This window comes from Harpia harpyja, chromosome 4, assembly GCF_026419915.1.
Source record: "Harpia harpyja isolate bHarHar1 chromosome 4, bHarHar1 primary haplotype, whole genome shotgun sequence".
In the NCBI taxonomy this organism is placed as follows: Eukaryota; Metazoa; Chordata; class Aves; order Accipitriformes; family Accipitridae; genus Harpia; species Harpia harpyja.
The window spans coordinates 83,523,035-83,541,369 of NC_068943.1; the positions used below are offsets into that span (position 1 = coordinate 83,523,035).

Below are 18,335 nucleotides of genomic sequence, written 5' to 3' on the forward strand. Positions count from 1 at the left end.
CAAAAGCTCAGAGAGAGGCTGGCTGTCACACAGCAGAGCAGTGTGGGAAATAAAACCTTTATCCTCTTGTCTCTCTTTCCAGTTATCTACAAACTAAATCACACTGCATCTTTCTGTACTTGCAAGAAAAACAAACAAACAAACAAAAAAACCAAACAAAAAAGAAAGCAAAAAAAGGCAACTGGTGTTGTACAAAACTGTGCTCAAATAAGTAAAAGCAATGCTCCCAAATCAAATGCTTAAAAAACTGTCTCATTAAGGAAAACAAGACAGAATTAGGAAAAGCCTTGATGTGACTTGGGTAAACAAGCATCATTGTTCAGGGAAGTGTCCTTGATTTTCGTCTTAATCAGAACAAGACTAGCAAGGTATTTCATCTCAATTAGTTTGCTCTTGCTTTGTAAGCTGAGCATCCCGAGTCCCAGGCCATGATCACCAACATGTCAGCCTTACTCTTAACAGCACCCTGGCTTCTCTGCAGCTTAGAGCCCAGAGTCCAAAACCATTCCCTATTCTTTTTATAACTCCCATTGAGTTATGCAGCAAAGCAGAATCTCTGGAGGGAGCTGGAGCCGGTTTGTGTCATTAACCATTTTATATCAGAGATTATATCAAAGACTCAAAATGTTTTGAGAGATGTGCTGAACTTCAAACACTGTTTTTTGAAGATCAGAGACTTCACTGCCCCAAGTCCTCCCACAGTACAAGAAGCAAGAAGGCCTGGTCATGGAAACACAGAAGGCAAGGCTAAAAATCTAGGGCCATCACTTTTAGGATAACTCCTTACTTCTTCAGTGAACTTCAGGTTGACAGTTGCTATCCCAGTTTTGCATGACATACTTAAGTTGCCAGTATCTGGCAACATCCACATATTCCTCATGGTAGCCTCCTGTGCACAGTAAGCTCTAGAGTGAATACACAATACAGGCTATTTCCAAAAGGTTCAACCTAAAGGCCGCTCTAGTAACAATCCTTAATACACCAGGCACAAAGATGGGTTCAGAATTAGTCCCCTGCAACATAAAGCAGCAGCTTCACTTAACTGGAGATGCTGAATAGCATCTGACAGAAAAAAATAAAAAGAAGGCATAAACTTGAGCAGAGAACATGCTTTATTGAGAAGTAGATACAAGAATAGCACATTCTACCACATCATGGGAACAGGGTTTAGCTTCTGCACAAGAATGGCCTTCTTCCCTACTCCACAAGAGATCTACTTTGTTGGATAGTTTCATGAGTATCTGTAGTTAGTTACAATACAGGAGCAACGGGCATGAGACAGCAAAATTCAGTAATGCCCACAAGGTATACACCATGTACTGATGATCTTTTTTCTTTTTCTTTTTTTAAGGAGGCAGAGAAAGGCAGACAACCATCAGAAGAGTAGTAGAGAACTTTTCCACATTAGGATGGGTCAGTGGTTAACAGGAAATGGCTCCCACCTACCGGTATATTGCAAGTGCTTCATTTCAGACAACATTCAGTGAGGAAGCATTGGAAGGTTTAAATGAAATCGGCACTATATGATGCTGCCATCATCTACCCCAAGATTGTCCCCCCTTTTAATTACACTGGAGCCATATAGGAAACTTGTGGCACAAGGACAGTGGTTATACTTGAAAGCCATTGTACGATAGTTTCTTCCGGTGGTACTGATGGGAGAGAGGAAGTAAAAGCTTTTTTGTTTTACGAAGACAAACAAGAATGCACTGTCAGAGAAGCAAACCACCCACACAGCTAACTGGAGCTGCCACTGATGCACAGAACGTACACTGTAGGCAATCCAACAACTGACGATATTTGCATTGTAGAGTTTCTGTGGCTGTTTGGACAAGGCTAGCAAAAATCTGTCTAAAGTTTTTATTTCTTCAGTCTAGAGGAAAAAAATCCTCTCCAATACAGAGAGACCTAGAATTCAAGGAAGACTGCTCTGGGAAAAGTATCTCCAGTGAAATATACCAAACAGGCTGCTTCTGTGTAAAGGAACCTACTAACTCCAAGAGATAAACTAGGAAAAAACAGTAACTTATAATCAAAGAGGTCTCTCCAACAGGCGTGGTACTGTAGTAGCTCCAGGAGCATACACCAAGAGCAACTCTATGAAACATCTCAGACCATGATGTTCTCACACACTTAGCCTTGACTCCTCCAGGGTAACACTAACAATCACACCACTCAGTTACAAGATATGCAAGCTTCTGACTGTACAGTATTAACTATGTGAAGACCTGCTATATTATATGGAAAACACTGCTGAAAGAGGTGGCATGTTATCTTACTAAAACTATTTGATACATGGAATGGAACAGTCCATCAGACAGGACTAGTTAAAAATGCTGAAGTCAGTGTAACTGCAGCTCGTTGGAAAACCAGACTTTGCCCAAACAAGCATTATTAGACCTTGTTCAAAAGCCACAGAAGTTTTCTCCATTACTTAGAATGCAAGGAACCTGAAGGAAGAAACAACCAGATTATAGGACACAACACAACCTCATTGGAATAAGAACATGAGGGTAAGACCAGTGACTGGACAGGTACAGTACCAGATATCAGAACTCCTTGGGCCAGTGCTGCTAGGAGCTTCGTTTGGGTCCTATACAGATCCAATCCTTGCAACCTCATTGAGGCCGAAACATAAAGTTCCTCAGAACTAGCGTCTGTGGTGTGCACAAAAGATCTGGGCCAGAACAGTACCAAGGGGAACTGATCTTTTGGGAGGGTACTGTACCAGCCAATCACAACAGCAACAGATACAACAGAGATCCCTAGGGTACTTCCTACTGCTGGGGTTCACTGGCTTCAGGAGTGATAGACAGTTAAGTTCCCTTAGGAGGGGTCCATTTCAAACAGCTGGGATCCATTATCTTATTGCTGTTGGATCTTTTTGCCTCTTTGGCTATCCATTCATCAATCAGATCCTAAGGAAAAGAGCATGAAAGGGCAGGTTAAAACAAATGATCCATGATGGAGAATTATCCATGGTACACCACCACACATCTAAGTCCACAAATCTGTAGATGACTAGCCTACTAACTGCTTAGCATGACAAAAATACCATTTCCTCCACAGTGCTTTCTAGAAGCCCTTCCAATCACACTGATAAGGCTACTTTTAGCTACAAAGTGAAGCCTTCTCAGGGAGGGGAAAACAAAAGAGAGAATCTGTCACATTTGGGGATTTATAAGCCACTTGTCTTATACCTAATGAGGGTACAAACAGGACTCATTCAGGATTCCATTAATTCAGTTCACTTCTATGTCATCCATTTGCCCAATAAAGGGCAGGTGTGATGAGGACCATGATGGGAATGTTGATCCATTGCTTCCCTAAAAAGCCACTTACAGTGAGCAACGTTATTCCACACATCAGAAGAGGAAGGTCAATACAGCATATTTCTACACTACTGAAGAATCAGGCTGGATGCCCATGTCGTATTTTATCAGTTACTACATTTGAAAATTACAGCACTCCCCCACTAGAATGAAAAGGCTGGAAAAGCCAGCACAATGCAAAAGAAATACTGATTTCAGCAAGTTCATATGAATCTAACAGCTAAATATAAGGAAACAATACAGAAATAGCCACCACAAATCTTACCTGTCTTTTTAGGACCAGGTGTTTTCCCTTCCAGTACTTGAGCATCTGAAGCGCCTGCAACGTGCTAACAATGTCGACAGGATTTACTGCAGTCTCCTGGCTGATTTCTGCAAACCAGTATCAGTTTATGTTAGAATAGAAACAAATTCCTCCGCAATAGCCTATAACTGTTAGTTTTCAACTACAAGTTTTATGCAACTCCTTTTGAAGTGATATACACAAAATGCCTTGCACATATGAAGGAGGTACATGCAGTATTACTGCTGCTGCTGGACTTGTACCCTTTGACCACCCTGGTTATCTGTAGCACTGCTATACAACATGCCTTTGCTTATTTCACTCTTGAGGACTGACTGACTGCAAATAGCTTGAAGAGCCACAGCCTATGGATGCAAGCCATGCAGAGCTGTAGAGAAACAGCCCAGCTCACCCAAAAACTGAAAGCCAGCCTAGACATCACAATGATTTAGTGATACTGATTTTAGGATCCAAGTTAGTAAGGTATAATCCTCTGAAAGAAGGCATAGCCACTTCTTCAGAACTACCTTGATATCTCTATGAAATGCCGCATACTCCTAGGTGCCATAAACATAAAAATGCTATTAAAAGAAGTCCAAACAGTCTTAGTATTTTTCCAAAGCATTTGAAAGCCTCTCAGGGGAGCCATTTTTCTTTTTAAAATTAACATTCTAATCTACAGATGGATAAAGTAAGAACTTAAAGATGCTGAATCTTTTTTAAAAATGTATTTTTTAAAAGAAGCAGCCAGCACATACTTTCAAAACTCTGCAAGCTGGCTTATCTTCAATGGTGGCAGGACTGGAAAGGAACCATACCCAACTACAGGAATATTCCACTAATTGTGCTGCTACACAAACACTTATATGAATGAGTCAAGCATGACCTGCCTCATATTTGAGGAAAATGAGTGAGATGCATAGGTATATTTCTAAACCACTTCACTACAAGCTTATTTAGCTTAAAAACATACCTTTTATAGAGATCTCTTTTCCTTGGAAATTATGCAGGTAACGAAGCAGAACTTCCTTCCAGTAACTACGGTAGCTGATGAGGCCTAAATCAGACAGAGGGCGTTCCGGAGAGCCAACTTTCTCTTCTACTTTAGAAAGCAAATAGCCTGTAAAGGAAAGAAAACCTAGTTATCCTTCCTAAACTACTCTCTCCTGACTTTCAGCCTGTTTACCACATGCAGAAATCAGTTACAATGAAAACTGCTCAAACACCACCATAGGTATGTTAGATTTCTTGGTGAAATTGTCATGTTGGACAGGATATGCTTCCAGAATTTCTCTCTTTCTCTACTTACTGAAGTCAATGAGCATTTTGCCGTAACCTTGCCTCATATATTGAGGCATTGTCAGGATACAAGAAACATTATAGTTGAGAAAAGAGTTCTTCTCCTAAAAACAAGAACAGAGAGGATAGATTAACAGGTCTAGATCTGTACAAACAGTGGGTATATCATAATCCCAACAGACTGAACAAGCCTGTGCAACTGATACAAGGTGAAAGGAGCAACAGCAGAAAAACCTGCCTAACAACAAGTAACACGATCATCCTTCAGCTACCAACCTGGCTTAGTGTCTTACTTTATTAGCCATTAAATTGGGTGTTTGGTGCACAATTTTAAGCCTAGGATGGCTGGCCATGGAGTTGTACCCGAGAAGGAGCCAGTAACACTCTCACTACCACCTCTGTCATCTACCAGGTTTATGTTGCTTTCTTTTTGCATGTAACAGCAGCATTATAAGCACATGGTGTATATTGAAATGTTCAGACAAAGAAGAGACTCAGACACACTCAGATAAATGCAGATTTTTCTTTAGATCATTTTTTTTTTTAGATATTTATTCAGTTTTAATTCAGGTGATTTAAGGAATATAGTTCCCTGCACTTTATTTGGGAGAGTATTTTCCTACCTATAGAATTTCACTGACTGAAATATCGAAACTGATAAGGCATTGCATGATATCACCATGTCCAGAAAGGTAATCACTTTTTCTGTATTGAAGTAAGAACAACCAGGAAATCTATTTCACCAATGTGCAGCAGAGATTAAACAAACAGATTGGCTATTTTTTAGGTAGGCAACATGTCTGAGCAAACAGTTAAGAAAACTGGCTCCTACTCTAAGCCTGGCCAGTGACTTACTTGTGGGATCTGCTTAAGTTACTTATGTCTCAGCTTCTCCACCTAAGAATTTTTATTCTTTCAAGTACTTTATTAAAAAAATAACAAAAACACATGGTGACTAATACTTATTTTAATGTATTTTTCTCTACATTTCTCTACATTTTCTTTATCATTACTTTTGCCTACATTTAAGATACCACCATGCTTCGTAGCAACAATAGTTCATTTGAGCTGATTTGTTTTTTGCTAGTAATGAGGAAAGATGCTACAGCAAATCCTGCAGCAAACAGCAAGAACAATTCATGCAGATCAGGTCTGAAACTTTATCTACTCCTAAAAGCAACAAATCCTGAGACTGCAAAAACTCACGACAGGAGATTCAGTACTGATAATTGGTGTCCTAAATGTCATTCTAGCAAGGCAGTAATGTGTATGTATGTATTTTCAACTAACCTTGGAGAAATATCCTATCAGGTGACAGCCAGTGTTGTCAGCTTCTGTCATGACATAGAACAGGAAGGGTTCAACATCATAATACAGTGTTTTATGGTCCAAGAAAAGTTTTGCCAGCAGACACAGGTTTTGACAGTAGATCTAGAAGCAAAAGGAGAATGGGATACATCTGTTTATTACAGTGGAACATCCCAAGAGTAGACAAAACCAGGCATATGTGGGAAATGACAAGAAAATTCTGAATCATCCGAGAAATGACATACAGTCTTTCAAACAGAGCAGCTGGGCCAGGAAACAATTCCATTTGTGATGAAACTTGATAAGCCTAGCTTCCTAAGGGTGGGAACTGACGTTTGCGATATCAATCTCTGAATGCCCAAAACATCACATCCTCAGTGAAGGGGAGCAGAAGGTTGGATCTCTGCTTGCTTGCACTGTATTGTATTAATCTTGTGCCTCAAGGTTATCTCTGGTAACTAGAAAAGACTCCTCCCAACTTCCGGCAGTGCAGAATTTAGCTTTTGAATTTGTTTTTTTGTTCTTTCCTCTGAAGCCTTCAAGACCGGACACAGCTAGAGACAAGGCACAAACATGGTGCTACTACCCAGCCCTGAACCTGCAGTTGCGGATTCACGTTCTACCCTTCAATTCAGGGTTAAGGAGGTCACCCTCAATAACATTGGGCTGCTTCCCACTCTGACACAAATTTGACTGAGTGTTCACAGTGAATGGGAGATAGGCAGTAGCAAGCTACTGAGGCCAAGCACAGAAATCTCCCCATTTTCAGAAACGGATCTTGACACACATCTCCAAGCACAGTACGAGACAACAGATGGAACTGCTGGAGCACAACAGGGCTGAGGAATAACCATAACAAAAATGCAAACAAAACTACTGCCAGAATTGCAAGAATGGACAGATCAGACTGTAGTAGCCTTTCTGCAATTAGAGGGAGAAAGGGCCATCTGCATCCTGTATCTCTACTGGAAAAGCAGTGCCTGGCACATTTGAAAGATAGACTCCACACTCAAGACTGGCCTAATGATCACAGTTAGTTACCTTGTTCTTTTTCCCATCCACTTCAAACACGGAAATGGAGCCTTTGCGGTAGATTTCATCACCCGGTGGATGTTTCCAAACACATTTCGCCTATGACAGGAAAACAAAGTTAGGGTGACACTACTATTTTAAGGGTGGAAAAGGTTACACAACAGCTACTGGATATACCAGGAAACATGCAGTCGTCTCACCTCCTAAAGCAAGCAACTGAGCTAACAACAGTAATGTTTTAAAACATTTACATGCCGAAATCAGATTTAAAACTAAGGAATCAGCTCTGCCCTAGCCCTTACCATGTGTCTGCGCAGTATTGTCTGGCTCTTCATATATTTGAGACAGAACTCACACATGTAGAGACGTCCCAGACGAGCATACTCCTCTGGGTAGGGAGAATGATACCAGGTATCCAGCTCATAACGGCCAAAAGCGATTGTTTTAATCATATTGCTGCCTTCTGTGATCTGGCCTTGGAGCCGCAATTTTTCCTATGAATGAAAAAATACAGATGATTATTTTTTAAAAAATTAAAAAGTAGGTAGAGAGGAAGAGGGCCCTATTTATTTCCCTCAAGGAAATAATTTACTTCAAGTCTTCTAAATTCATCTTTCAGTGTGACCGTGTCTAATGACGCCTCCCACAGACCTCTCCTCAGTCTGAGCCCTGTCCACAAGCAGTACAGTTATTGACTGTTCCTTTCATCAGGAAATGTCTTGTGAATCTGTACTTAGCAGCATGCTAACACTAGGATCATACTCTTTCTGTCACGAAAGCCATGTAAGCTCCTTGCCACTTCATGCTGCTTTCCTAATCTTTAGGAAGAGGGCACAGCCTAATGCTCTGCCTTAGATATCCCAGATGTGGTTGTCACTGGTAAGCATCACGTATCTTTTGGTTCATCTCTGGAGATGGAAGGTAGCTTTGGAAAGCACCTACAGAAGCCTCAAGCAATACAAGGTTTTGAACTCCAGTCCACAGTCACCGGCTACTGTCAAGATGGCTTTTGTCTTTTGTTATCATCACTCCTTAGCCGTTCTTTCAGCAGGTGAAGCTGTCCATTCTTTCACTGAAAACAAACACCTATTAAATGCAACTGTTACTAACTATTCCTCTTGCAGGCACTGCAGCATTCATGACTGCAAATGCTTAGCTCCAGCTGTACTTCCAGCAAACCCTCTGAATGACTGGCACTTAAACATTATCCCTAGTGTAATGTTGCTGACTTGGCTGGGCTGTAGCTGCTCTTCTTACAAACTCTTGATTCTATCTGTACAAGCACAACAAAACCCAGAAAGCATTCACGTTTCTAACAAAGACATTTGCTTGAGTTAGAAGTCTCACCAGGTCCTCAGATGCCCGTGCTTGTGCTCTTCGGAAAAGCTCGAGGTCATACTCACTCGTCAGGTTTTCAAGTAGAGGTTCCCTAGTATTGCCATAGGTTTGTCTGTGCTCCTAGAACAATAAAACAATAGGAGGTTTTGCTGCCATGCCGCTACTAAGCTGTTGGATCTTGCACCTTTTTTAGCTGAGAATGTTGTAGAATGACTGGGAAAGCCAAACTTCCTCTTAGTGGTCTCATTGCAGACAGCAGGGAATGAAAGAATAAAGTTATTGCTTTTACCATATATTTTTCTTTTTGCTCCTTGCTTAGCCCTGAGTTCCTCTTCTTCCTGAGCTCAGCTACTTTCTCTTTGTATCGCAGCTGTCTCTCTGTTGGTGCCTGAAAGAAACCAGAGGTGGAAACCTTCACTAGGCTTCATCCACTTCAAACATTTTTCTTCACCTTCCCACCCTAAAGGACCTCTGTCCTGGCTTTCATTTTATGATGTTTGTTGCCTCTGAACCAAATCCTGTGCTAATAAGAGGGCACTGCAGGTACAACACAGGTATGTAAAATAGGAAATTTTTCTTCCTACTGCAGCTTGCCTTTGCCAATGTACCTCAGTCCCACAAGACAGGGTGCGCTCCTTATGCGCTGCTTAATCATGGGGAAAAGCTCAGAGCTGACTCATTAAGTCATCTTGACTCAAGTCCAAGACTCATGAACTGAAAAATGTAATTCCCCTGGTGTTATTCTTTTCTATTTAGTCAGAATAAAATTGTAGTTTACAGTTCTGCAGGAATTCTCTTCTCCTAGACATCAAAGCACATAAAAAAGATCATCCCGAGAACAGCTCCAGCCTCCTTTGTAATATTACTGGCCAATGCCACCTCTCTGCTCTCAACAGCTGCTCCAGTCTCTCATTTAAGGGATTGCCCTTGAATTGTCCTTGCTGAAACAAATTGCCCTTCATTACAATGAATTGCCCTTCCTGAAACAAATTGGAGATGACAAGTGGGGAGCATCAGGACTCAGCACAATAGCTTATCTGAGAAGTGAAAAAGGGAGATCAAGTTAAAATCATTGTCACTGGAAACCACAAGCTGAGGTTTTTCCACTTTTAACTAAGCAGCCATATGTGCAGATTGCCTACCTGGTGTCTGGTGGCATGCCTGTTGTTGTCATCCTGCCGATGGGCCAGCATTCTCTCCTCGATCTGCTTATCCCGGCTCTGCGCTCGCACCTGGAAGCCAAACCTCACCTGTCAATGCTGCAGCAAACTACTATCAAAGCTTTCATCTTTTCCTTTCCTCATTTAGGTGAATTTTCTGAACCATAATTCACAGATGATTTGACACACAAATGCTGCTGCCTTACAGCTAAAGACATCAGCTGAAACATGTTAACTCATATTTTCTGTTCACAAATGACAGGTCTTGGCATTTTGTTCCAAAAAAACATAAGGAAGATAAAACAGAAGACTCATTTACCTTGCACTCATCTGCTGAGAGATTATGATATAGTGGGCATCCCGATATGGAGAAGTGTCGCTCGTGTTTTCCAGTTAGGTGTCCTGCAAAGGATCAGAAAAAAAAAACCCCAGAACTTTTAACATATTTTCATAAAGAGATTTAAAAAGTATCCCAGATGGGCAGATCCCTCATATGAGCTTCTCAAGGAGCATGCTCAGTTTATTACCAGTGTGACAGAAGGAGCACACTTCATGGTGCATGGCACAAGCTTTAAGAACAAAGGTGGAAAATCTTTTTCACGCTAACTCAGAAGCTGCACTCCATGCAAGCAGCCAGGTATACTAGAGGTCTGCAATAATTTGTTTCTGAAAACCTGCTTCTGGCAGACACCAGTACCCTACCTGCAAGACTCCGCATTTTCCTCCCACGCCTGTGCTCATACTCCTAACTTGTTCTTTACCCTATCATCCCCCAAACACTCCTAGCCAGAAAACACCTCCAGGAAGAATATACCTGCAGATATGCTTCATATCCCTTCTCTATACCCACTTCTCAGTAATACTTGTGATCCTAATTAAGTGCATATTGTTAGGATGTATAACTCAACTGAGCGGGACTTTGAATATCACAGCAGGAAGGCAAAAACCAACAGATTAATCCTGGAGCTGAAATTACCTAAAGAGTTACAACCAGGAGTGGGACATTTCATGTTGAAATTGTAGCTTTCATGGAAGCGGCGGCGCTTAGGGCGGTGAGACAGGTCACTTCCAGAATCCTTCATGGACATGTCCTTGGCAATGCTCTCATCATGGGATACATTTGGACTGGAGATATCAATATCAGACTCTGAGGAAGGGGCATTCCCGGTGGGGGTACGAGGTGGAGACTCATCGTGATCCGCTGCATTTTTAGTGTCTGAATAAGGATCAAGATGTTACAAATTTGCCTGAAAGAAAGCTTTCAAAAAAATATGTAAAGCAACTCCGGACAGCTGTCTCAAACCCTCTATCCTCAGGATATTATACTGTGCCCTCAGAGAATGGAGTCGCATACTCTTTCCAACAGCATTTTGCAAACTTTCAACACCTCACTGTGCCCTACATACCTCTATCAGAAAAGTCAACCACTTGCTCAGTCTCTGATCCAGATGAACGAGTCTGCCGGAGTGGGTATTTCTTTGGAGTCACAGGAGTAGGCTGCTGTTGGCTGCGCGTTACCCTCCTCGTAGAATAGACAGGCTCTTCTGCTCCAAACGATGGCGGATTACGAACTGGGCTGGAATCTAATTCCACAGAAACACCATAATTACACCCACAATAACTACTCTTAAGTCAGAGACTTGCCTCGCACGTGCTCCCAAGTCTGTAATACCAACATCTGGTAGCTGGGTATCAACACAGAGTTCTGTCCTACCCCTCACCACTGCACATCATCACAAAGATATGCTCTGTTCTTCTGAGTTTATATCTTTTTTAAGATTTAAAAAACCACCGCCACTGAGGAATCTGGAATTAGATCAGCTTTCTCTGGACTTAATTACTTAACTAGTAATTACAAACCAGATCCCATTTGGAAAGCTAAAGAACTTTTAGTTTAGCTAAGAACTATCGGTGTTTAGATAACCCTTGGGAATAGCAAGACTGCTTCTGGTGTGGAGCTATGTTTGGGACCCTGTGTGTGGTTTTGTGATCCTACGCTGCTCATAAGACTATAAAGTAATTATTTTGCATGAAAATAATGCTTTCATAACCTAGGAATATCACAGGCATCCCATACACATCCAAACCACCTTTCCTTTTGTTTTTAAGACCTAATTACCAGATGATCATGCATGTATATTTCTTACCTGCAATAAAATTTGTCGCAAAACAGATTCTTTATCAAAGTGTACACACGGAGCAATGGAAAGAAGTTATTATCTACTGCTATTTCCTCCCCTTGATGCCAGATGGCAGCTTATTAACTAACAGCCAAGAAATGACTACACTAACACGAAAAATGAGGAGGTGGACACATTCAATGTTTCCTCTTACCATCTTGATGCCAAAGTAGAAGCATACAAAATAACTGGCAATATGTTGATTACATTTATTGCAGAGCAGGGTCAGCGTCAGCAACTCATGAAAATACATGTTTCCTTGCAGTACAGAAAACCCCAAACAAACAAATAAAACAAAAACAACTTACACCTCTAAACACCCTCTCTCTAGTTTGGCTCCAGTACCAATACAACTGTCTAGATGGAAAGCAAATTTTTAGAGTTCTCAGAAAAATTAGGCAAAGCTGGCAGCAGAATCACGGTGTTTGATTCCTACTTCCTTTAACAAGAAGATAGCTTTACTTTTTGAACAGAGCATACTCGAGTTTTGACTTCCACCACCAGTGTAATCTTTAGATTATATTACCTCATTTGTGTGATATGCACGTATAAAGACTGCTTTTTGCTGTGGTACATTAATAGCCAATGAAAAAAGTTAAATATTTTTACTTAGGTATAAACTCCACACATTTAAGTTCTAAAGGTCAGGAATATGGAGCACATTGAGCCTCTTGTTGCTTAAGAGGCTGCTTTTCTTTTCCTTGTTTAAGAAAATAAAGCATTTACCTTGAGAGCTTTGACTGAGTCTGGCTGAGGAACGGGTCACACGGGCGGATCGTCGTGATGTGCCATCGCTTTCAGAGCTGTCCGTATGCTCAGGATCAGTGGAGAAATCGGAGTCTTCTGTTCCATCTGAGCTACTGCCCGCATTCCTCTGCAACACCACAGACCCAGACATTAGCACACGAGTACTTAAACTTGCATATTGTACAGAAAAAAAAAGAGAGAAAATATTTGATGCTAGACAGATAAAAGTCAAGCTGACGTAATGGCATATGCAAACTAGTGTCAGGTGTATTACTCTGGAGAAAATATTTTAGTTTAATAAATATGCAGTGTCAGACAGTGCCTTCAATAATAAAAAGTTTCTGCAAACTGATCCACTAAGAAAGATCACAGCAGCACCTGATTTTATTTAAAGCAAAAGGTAAATGAAGTTTCAAGGCTGGACAGGATATGCTGAGCTGACTGTTCTCAGTTCACCCCGCCAAGCCAACAGCACTCCCGCACCATCTGCCTGTTCAAAACAGCAGAGGCAGCTCAGCAGAGCACAAGGCACCACGGGAGCAGGGGCTGGAGAAAACAGATGGGCTCCAGCAACGGCCAAACTGACTCTTCACCACTCAGCAATTCAGGGCAGCGTCAGGGCTCCCTGGTGGAAGCAAGGCAGAGAAAACAAAGGCACTCGGTGAAGAGGCTGGGCCAAAAAAGGCCGCGAACGCCGTTTGTATTCACCTGTCTCGGACCACCAGAGCGGCCCCTGGACCACGCAGGGGACTGGGCGGCTGTCTGAGGGAAGCAGGCCTCAGGAATTGGCGGGCAGCCACCAGCCCACTGAAGATCCCTCCCCTGCCCGGCAACCCTGACTGGACAGCTAGGGTGTGGGGGCGTCGACAGGTCTCGGTCAGGGCGGCCGGAGGTAGCCCCGAGCGGGCCGCCGGCCCTGAGGAGATGGCGACGAGGCCGAGGCAGGTGCCGGCGCCCGCCTGAGGGGAAGGGCGGGGGCGGCTGCCGCCGAGGCCTCGCGCGCACGGCGGCGCGAGCGCGGCCCCCGCGCCGCTTTGTTTTGCACCCAGCGGAGACTCGCCGGTCCCGGCCAATCACAAGGCGAGTGGGAAGGGCCGAAAGGGAGAGCCCGCCAATGTCAGCTTGGAGAGCAAAAGGGCGTGGCCGCCGGCCGTGAGTGACGGCGGGCGCCAGCCTATCCGTGCAAGCCTCGCTTCCACAGAAACATTAACCCCGGGAGGGGCGGGGTGGGAATGGGGGAAGGGAGAGAGGGAGAAACAAGGCACGCGCGGGGAGGTGACCGTTGGGGGGGGCGTAGATGGGCAGCGGCGGAAGCCAATCAGCGGCCAGCCCGGCAAGGCAGTCCGACCAATACGTGACCAGCTCTCCAATCGCCTGCCCAATCGGAAAAGCCAACAGGCGGACCGCGATGCAGGCGCGGGGGAAGGGAAACGGTAACCGTTGGGGGCGATGAGTGACGAGCACGGCGGCCAATCAGCGCCCAGCGTTCCCGTGCGGGAGCCACTCAGGGAACGAGCGGGGCGGGCGCTGGGGGCTGAAGGCCGCTATTTTCCCCCCGGTTTTGTGCCCGTGAGAGGTAGCGGAGGGGGTGGGGAAGGGGAAAAAAAGCTGCGGCCCGAGCTCGCCTGTTCTCCCGCCGGGCGCCTTCCCCAGTTCCCCGGCCGCGCTCACCTTCCTGCGCGGCATCCTCGGCGGGGGCGGGGGCAGCGAGGTTGGCTGGTCCCCGGCGCCCCCGGCCCGCGAAGCGGCCGTCGCCGCCGTGTTAGCGCTGGCGGGCTCCGTGGTGACAGCCGTGTCTCCCGTCCTGCGGCACGTCTGCTCCGGCGGCGCCAGCCCGCTCCCGCCGCCGCCAGTCCCTGTTCCCTGCTCGGTCCCTCACGCTTCCGCCGGGACACGGTCCACACCCCCCCTCCGTCACGTGACCCCCGAGCCAGCCTCACAGCCAGCGGGGGCTGCCATCTTGGATTCGGACAGGTATCCCGGCGGCGCCGCTGACGGTGAAGCTGCCGGCGGCCATCTTGGGTTCGGGCTGAGGGCTTTTGGCAGAGCGGGGGCGGCGGCCATCTTGGGTCCGGGTTTGAAGTCAGCGGGCTCCCGGCGGCGCCCGGGGACCGGAGCGGGTGTTTTCCCCAGGGAGCCATGTTGGGTTCGGGCAGCCTTGAGTCCTCCCCGCTGGGGCCATCTTGGGGCCGGGCAGAGGCGCGGCGCCGGGTCCATGGAGTGATTGGGTGGAGGAAGGCGGTGAGTCCCCGTTGCTCTTGAGGCGGAGGCGGGGAGCGCCGCGCCCCCGGCTCCCGGCCCCCCTTTCTGCTGAGGGGGGTGCCGCCGTCCGCCCTGTGTGCGGCCTGCTGGAGGGAGAGGCCTTTCCCGGGCCCTGACTCCGCGCTGGGCCGGCCCGGGGCGGGCCGTGGCAGGGGCCTAACGGGCCTGGGCGGGCCTCGCAGGGCTGTGCTGCTTTGGGCTCTCATTCGGAAAGGCTGTTGTCGTTAGTTAATCTTTCCGCTCTCGAAATATCGTCGGGGGGGGGGGGGGATTTTTTTGGTGACGCTTTGCCTATGTAGTTCTCTCACGGGCGAATGTGAGCTGGTCGTGTTTCTGCCCTGAGCTGATGAGGCACCTTGTAGTTCCCCACAGGCGGCTCTCGCTAACTCGGGCCTCTGGCTGGCCTGGAGCAGAGGGGCAGCAAGTTCACCCCTGTGTGGTCCCCCACACCGGCCAGGCACTCTGTGGGAGCTGCTTCCCTGGTTGTGATTAGGCCGATGGCTGGTTAAACGTAATATATCAATAATGTTAATGTGGTAACACTGTCTGTGAGCAACAGTATCTTGCTTTATGTGAAGACTGGGGGAAAAGTATGGGTACTGAGTGGAACACATGATTTCTTTCCAACTGTGGTTATCTTTAGGGATTATGAAGTTCTCAGAGCCTAATCCTATAATCCTTGTGAGTGCATGTCATCCTTAGTCATACAAGTAATGCAATTTTTCTTATTCCAAATTGTTGTTGCTCCTAGGTGTAGCCAGTCTCCTGTGAAATGTTAAAAGGCAAACCTTCTGAAGAAGTCAAGATGAAATATCTCTGCTTTTGCCCAAGCAGGGAGGAAGGGGAAGCAGTATGTGTGGTATGTGAAGTGGGAGTGTACGTATTGGTTGCAAATAAGCATACATTTGATCTAAAAATTGTACACTTTAAGCCCAGGAGAACTATGGGTGCATGAACAACTCATTAATAACTGTGGTTATTTCAGTGAACCAATTTCAAACCTACTGAAAGGTGGCTGCAGGAGAAAACACTGCTGTGCAGATGCATGAATTATTCCTACTTTATAAGAAAAAGAAAAGACTGCCTGGAATTTAGAATTGCAATAGAATTTCAAATTGCAGTTGAGCCAAAATCTAGTGCTAGGCTAATGAACGTTATGCTCTCAGGTTATTAGACTGACTTGAAATGTTTAATTTAAGGTAAATTTGGGATGAACTAAACCATCACCTCAAAGAGCAAGAGGAATGAGAACAAAGAAAAGTAGCGCAGTATTCCTTAATGGAAAGAAAAGGGAGGAGCTAGTCTGAACACTTTGTAGTTGCTTGTCTTCCATGTATTTTCTATGAGACAAAGCTCAGGCCTCACAAGAGTAAATATGTCTAATGTTGCAAACTTATGAAGGGCTCTAATGGAAATGTGGGGCAGTTAAGAGCAATAAAAAAGATGTCAAAGAGCTCATAGACTGCAAGTTCTTCACCTTTTATCTCCTTCTTGCATTAAATGGAATCTGCCTGTGGTAGAAAAATGACAAGTAGCTTGAAGACTGGTTTTGACATAACATATTTGGACCTTTCAAATATCCAAATTCAATTGCAGATTTGCTTGAATGAAACAGACTAAAGTATACGATGACCGTGTGAAAAGTTGCACATTACCATGTCCCATTGAAATAGTTGCCTGTTGGTGATAGCTAAAGGATTCCTCTTTCAAAAACTCTGCATTGAAAGCTATAGCGCTTAATTTTATCAAACAAATAAAGTATTAATTAGAGCTTCTAGGTGTTAGTGAAGCTTATGTCTGAAATAAGTTGTTTATGTTAATAGATGCTAGCAGGACTTGACACCACCAACAGGATGTTATTGGAAAAACAAAGCAAACAGAAGTGGGTGGTGGTTAATAACTTTCCTAGAGGTGGCAGTACTTGAACAGAAGCCAGGAATCCAGTTCCCCATGCTGTCTTATCATCACCTGATAATTAAAAAGGTAATGCAAACTGTAAGTCCTCTGTGTAGTTTGAACACTGAATTGACATAACTCTACAGTATCCACTGTGTGTAGAGGAAGGGGGGCAACAAGAAGGGAAGATGGCCTTAACATTTGCTAAGCTGTGTGGTGCTTTCAGGAGAGCAACAATCAGATCATGTTATGACCACAGCAGAGCTTGCAAGAACTTTTCTGTATGTGTGTATCTACCAGTAGAACAGACTGCAAGGATTTAACTTACTGCTGCTACACTTCAGTTCAACATCCAGCCCAGACTTAGGAGGCTTCTGGCAGAAATAAAAATCTATTTTTTCATTAATTTGTATGTGAAGGATGTGTACAGCCCTTGGCCATGTGCCAGTGGTCGGTACCGAAGAAGCTCCAGCCCTGGCATTTGTCGGAGCTGGAACTGCAAGTCTTTTCTAAGGAAAAACACAAAGGGATGTGACGCTTGAGAGGCTGTGTATGCCGGCAGGTGCCTTCCATATTGGCGTCACCACTAGATGTCAGTGCATGAAACTACTTCTTCACCCTGAGCAAGCTACTGAAATTGGGAATCGGCTTGGGAAGAGGGAGTGATTTCTTCAGGGTGCAACACCGGCGTAGCTTCAGCTTACAAGATCCCTACTCGGGTTAAGCTCCCTTTAATAAGGTTTTTAAGACAGACTTGCAGTCTCTTAACTCTGTCAGAATTTTCCAAGTAGGAAATGAGGAATTTCCTGACGTGACACCAGAAGAAAGTTTAGCAAGTGCTTGATGACTTGAAATTAAGTGTTAAATCACACAAAAGTGATTTTTGTTTTTTAAATCCTTGGTTATTGAATATATGTAGGTGCCAGATTGCCACTGATGTCAGCAGAGTTAGCTACCTGAAATCTCTTAGCCCTGAAGATCTCACTGAATCTGTTGAAATCTCTCTAGGCCTTTAGCATCACTAAAACTGTTTGGAACTTCAGCTTAGGTACGTTCACTGTTGTATTTTAAAAAAAAAAAAAAGTATCTCTTGCTGAATCTTAGAAAATACAGGCAATGAAAAGGGAGTATTCAGTAAAACCAATCTCCATAAACAGGTAGAAGCATCAATAGGTTGAAATTAGGTTTAAAACTCTCATCTCCTGCCTTTGTTCCCACTTGCTGTGGAGGCATGGCATTGAGTGAGCTGCCTGCGGGACCTTAATGTAGCCATCACTTATATTAGTGATAATTTAAAGTAGGCTTGCTTATGTAGGAATTGTTATGAAGCAGAATAAATGCTTGTAAAGTACTTCAGGTTTTTCCGTTGCTAAGTGCTTTATAAATGTTAAAGCATTCACTTTAATTGCTTTGTGTGTTATTTGCTACGATGCATTCCTGCAGGGCTACTTTACGTACTTAAGTGTGTTTTAAAGCAAGTGAGAGAAACGCTATATAA

At 44.3% G+C, this 18,335-nt stretch overlaps 2 protein-coding genes across 7 annotated transcripts in view; one reads left to right on the top strand and one right to left on the bottom strand.

Moving 5' to 3' along the window:
- Nucleotides 1-1,094: 1,094 nt before the first annotated feature.
- KAT7 (lysine acetyltransferase 7) lies at nt 1,095-14,561 on the bottom strand. 2 transcript variants are annotated; one of them, XM_052785251.1, is made up of 15 exons: nt 14,351-14,561; nt 12,659-12,806; nt 11,159-11,335; nt 10,729-10,968; nt 10,072-10,154; nt 9,735-9,824; nt 8,882-8,980; nt 8,602-8,712; nt 7,557-7,748; nt 7,264-7,353; nt 6,205-6,345; nt 4,925-5,018; nt 4,589-4,735; nt 3,598-3,704; nt 1,095-2,918 (listed from the first exon to the last, which is right to left on the bottom strand). In XM_052785251.1, exons 1-15 carry the CDS (start codon nt 14,363-14,365, stop codon nt 2,817-2,819), a joined length of 1,836 nt encoding a protein of 611 aa, XP_052641211.1. In that variant the 5' UTR covers nt 14,366-14,561; the 3' UTR covers nt 1,095-2,816. The 2 variants fall into 2 exon arrangements, with proteins under 2 accessions (XP_052641211.1, XP_052641210.1); XM_052785250.1 differs by lacking the exon at nt 14,351-14,561 and having other exon boundaries at nt 12,659-12,845.
- Nucleotides 14,562-14,580: 19 nt separating this feature from the next.
- Nucleotides 14,581-18,335, top strand: part of FAM117A (family with sequence similarity 117 member A) — a 33,875-nt gene continuing 30,120 nt past the window's right edge. For 3 of the 5 annotated variants that reach the window (XM_052785259.1, XM_052785260.1, XM_052785261.1), the window contains exons 1-2: nt 14,581-14,653; nt 15,693-15,800. The gene's annotated coding sequence lies outside the window, so the exon portion shown is untranslated. Of the gene's footprint in view, nt 14,654-14,734; nt 14,921-15,692; nt 15,801-16,764; nt 16,925-18,335 lie in introns of those variants that run through there. The other 2 variants (XM_052785262.1, XM_052785258.1) reach the window with 2 other exon arrangements.

Coding starts and splice junctions, on each gene's coding strand:
- KAT7 (XM_052785250.1), bottom strand. CDS start 12,830: ATGTCTGGGTCTGTGGTGTTGCAGAGGAATGCGGGCAGTAGCTCAGAT. Junction 11,336..12,658: donor ACTCAGTCAAAGCTCTCAAG/GTAAATGCTTTA, acceptor CTGTGGAATTAG/ATTCCAGCCCAGTTCGTAAT. Junction 3,705..4,588: donor AAAAGAGATCTCTATAAAAG/GTATGTTTTTAA, acceptor ACTGGTTTGCAG/AAATCAGCCAGGAGACTGCA.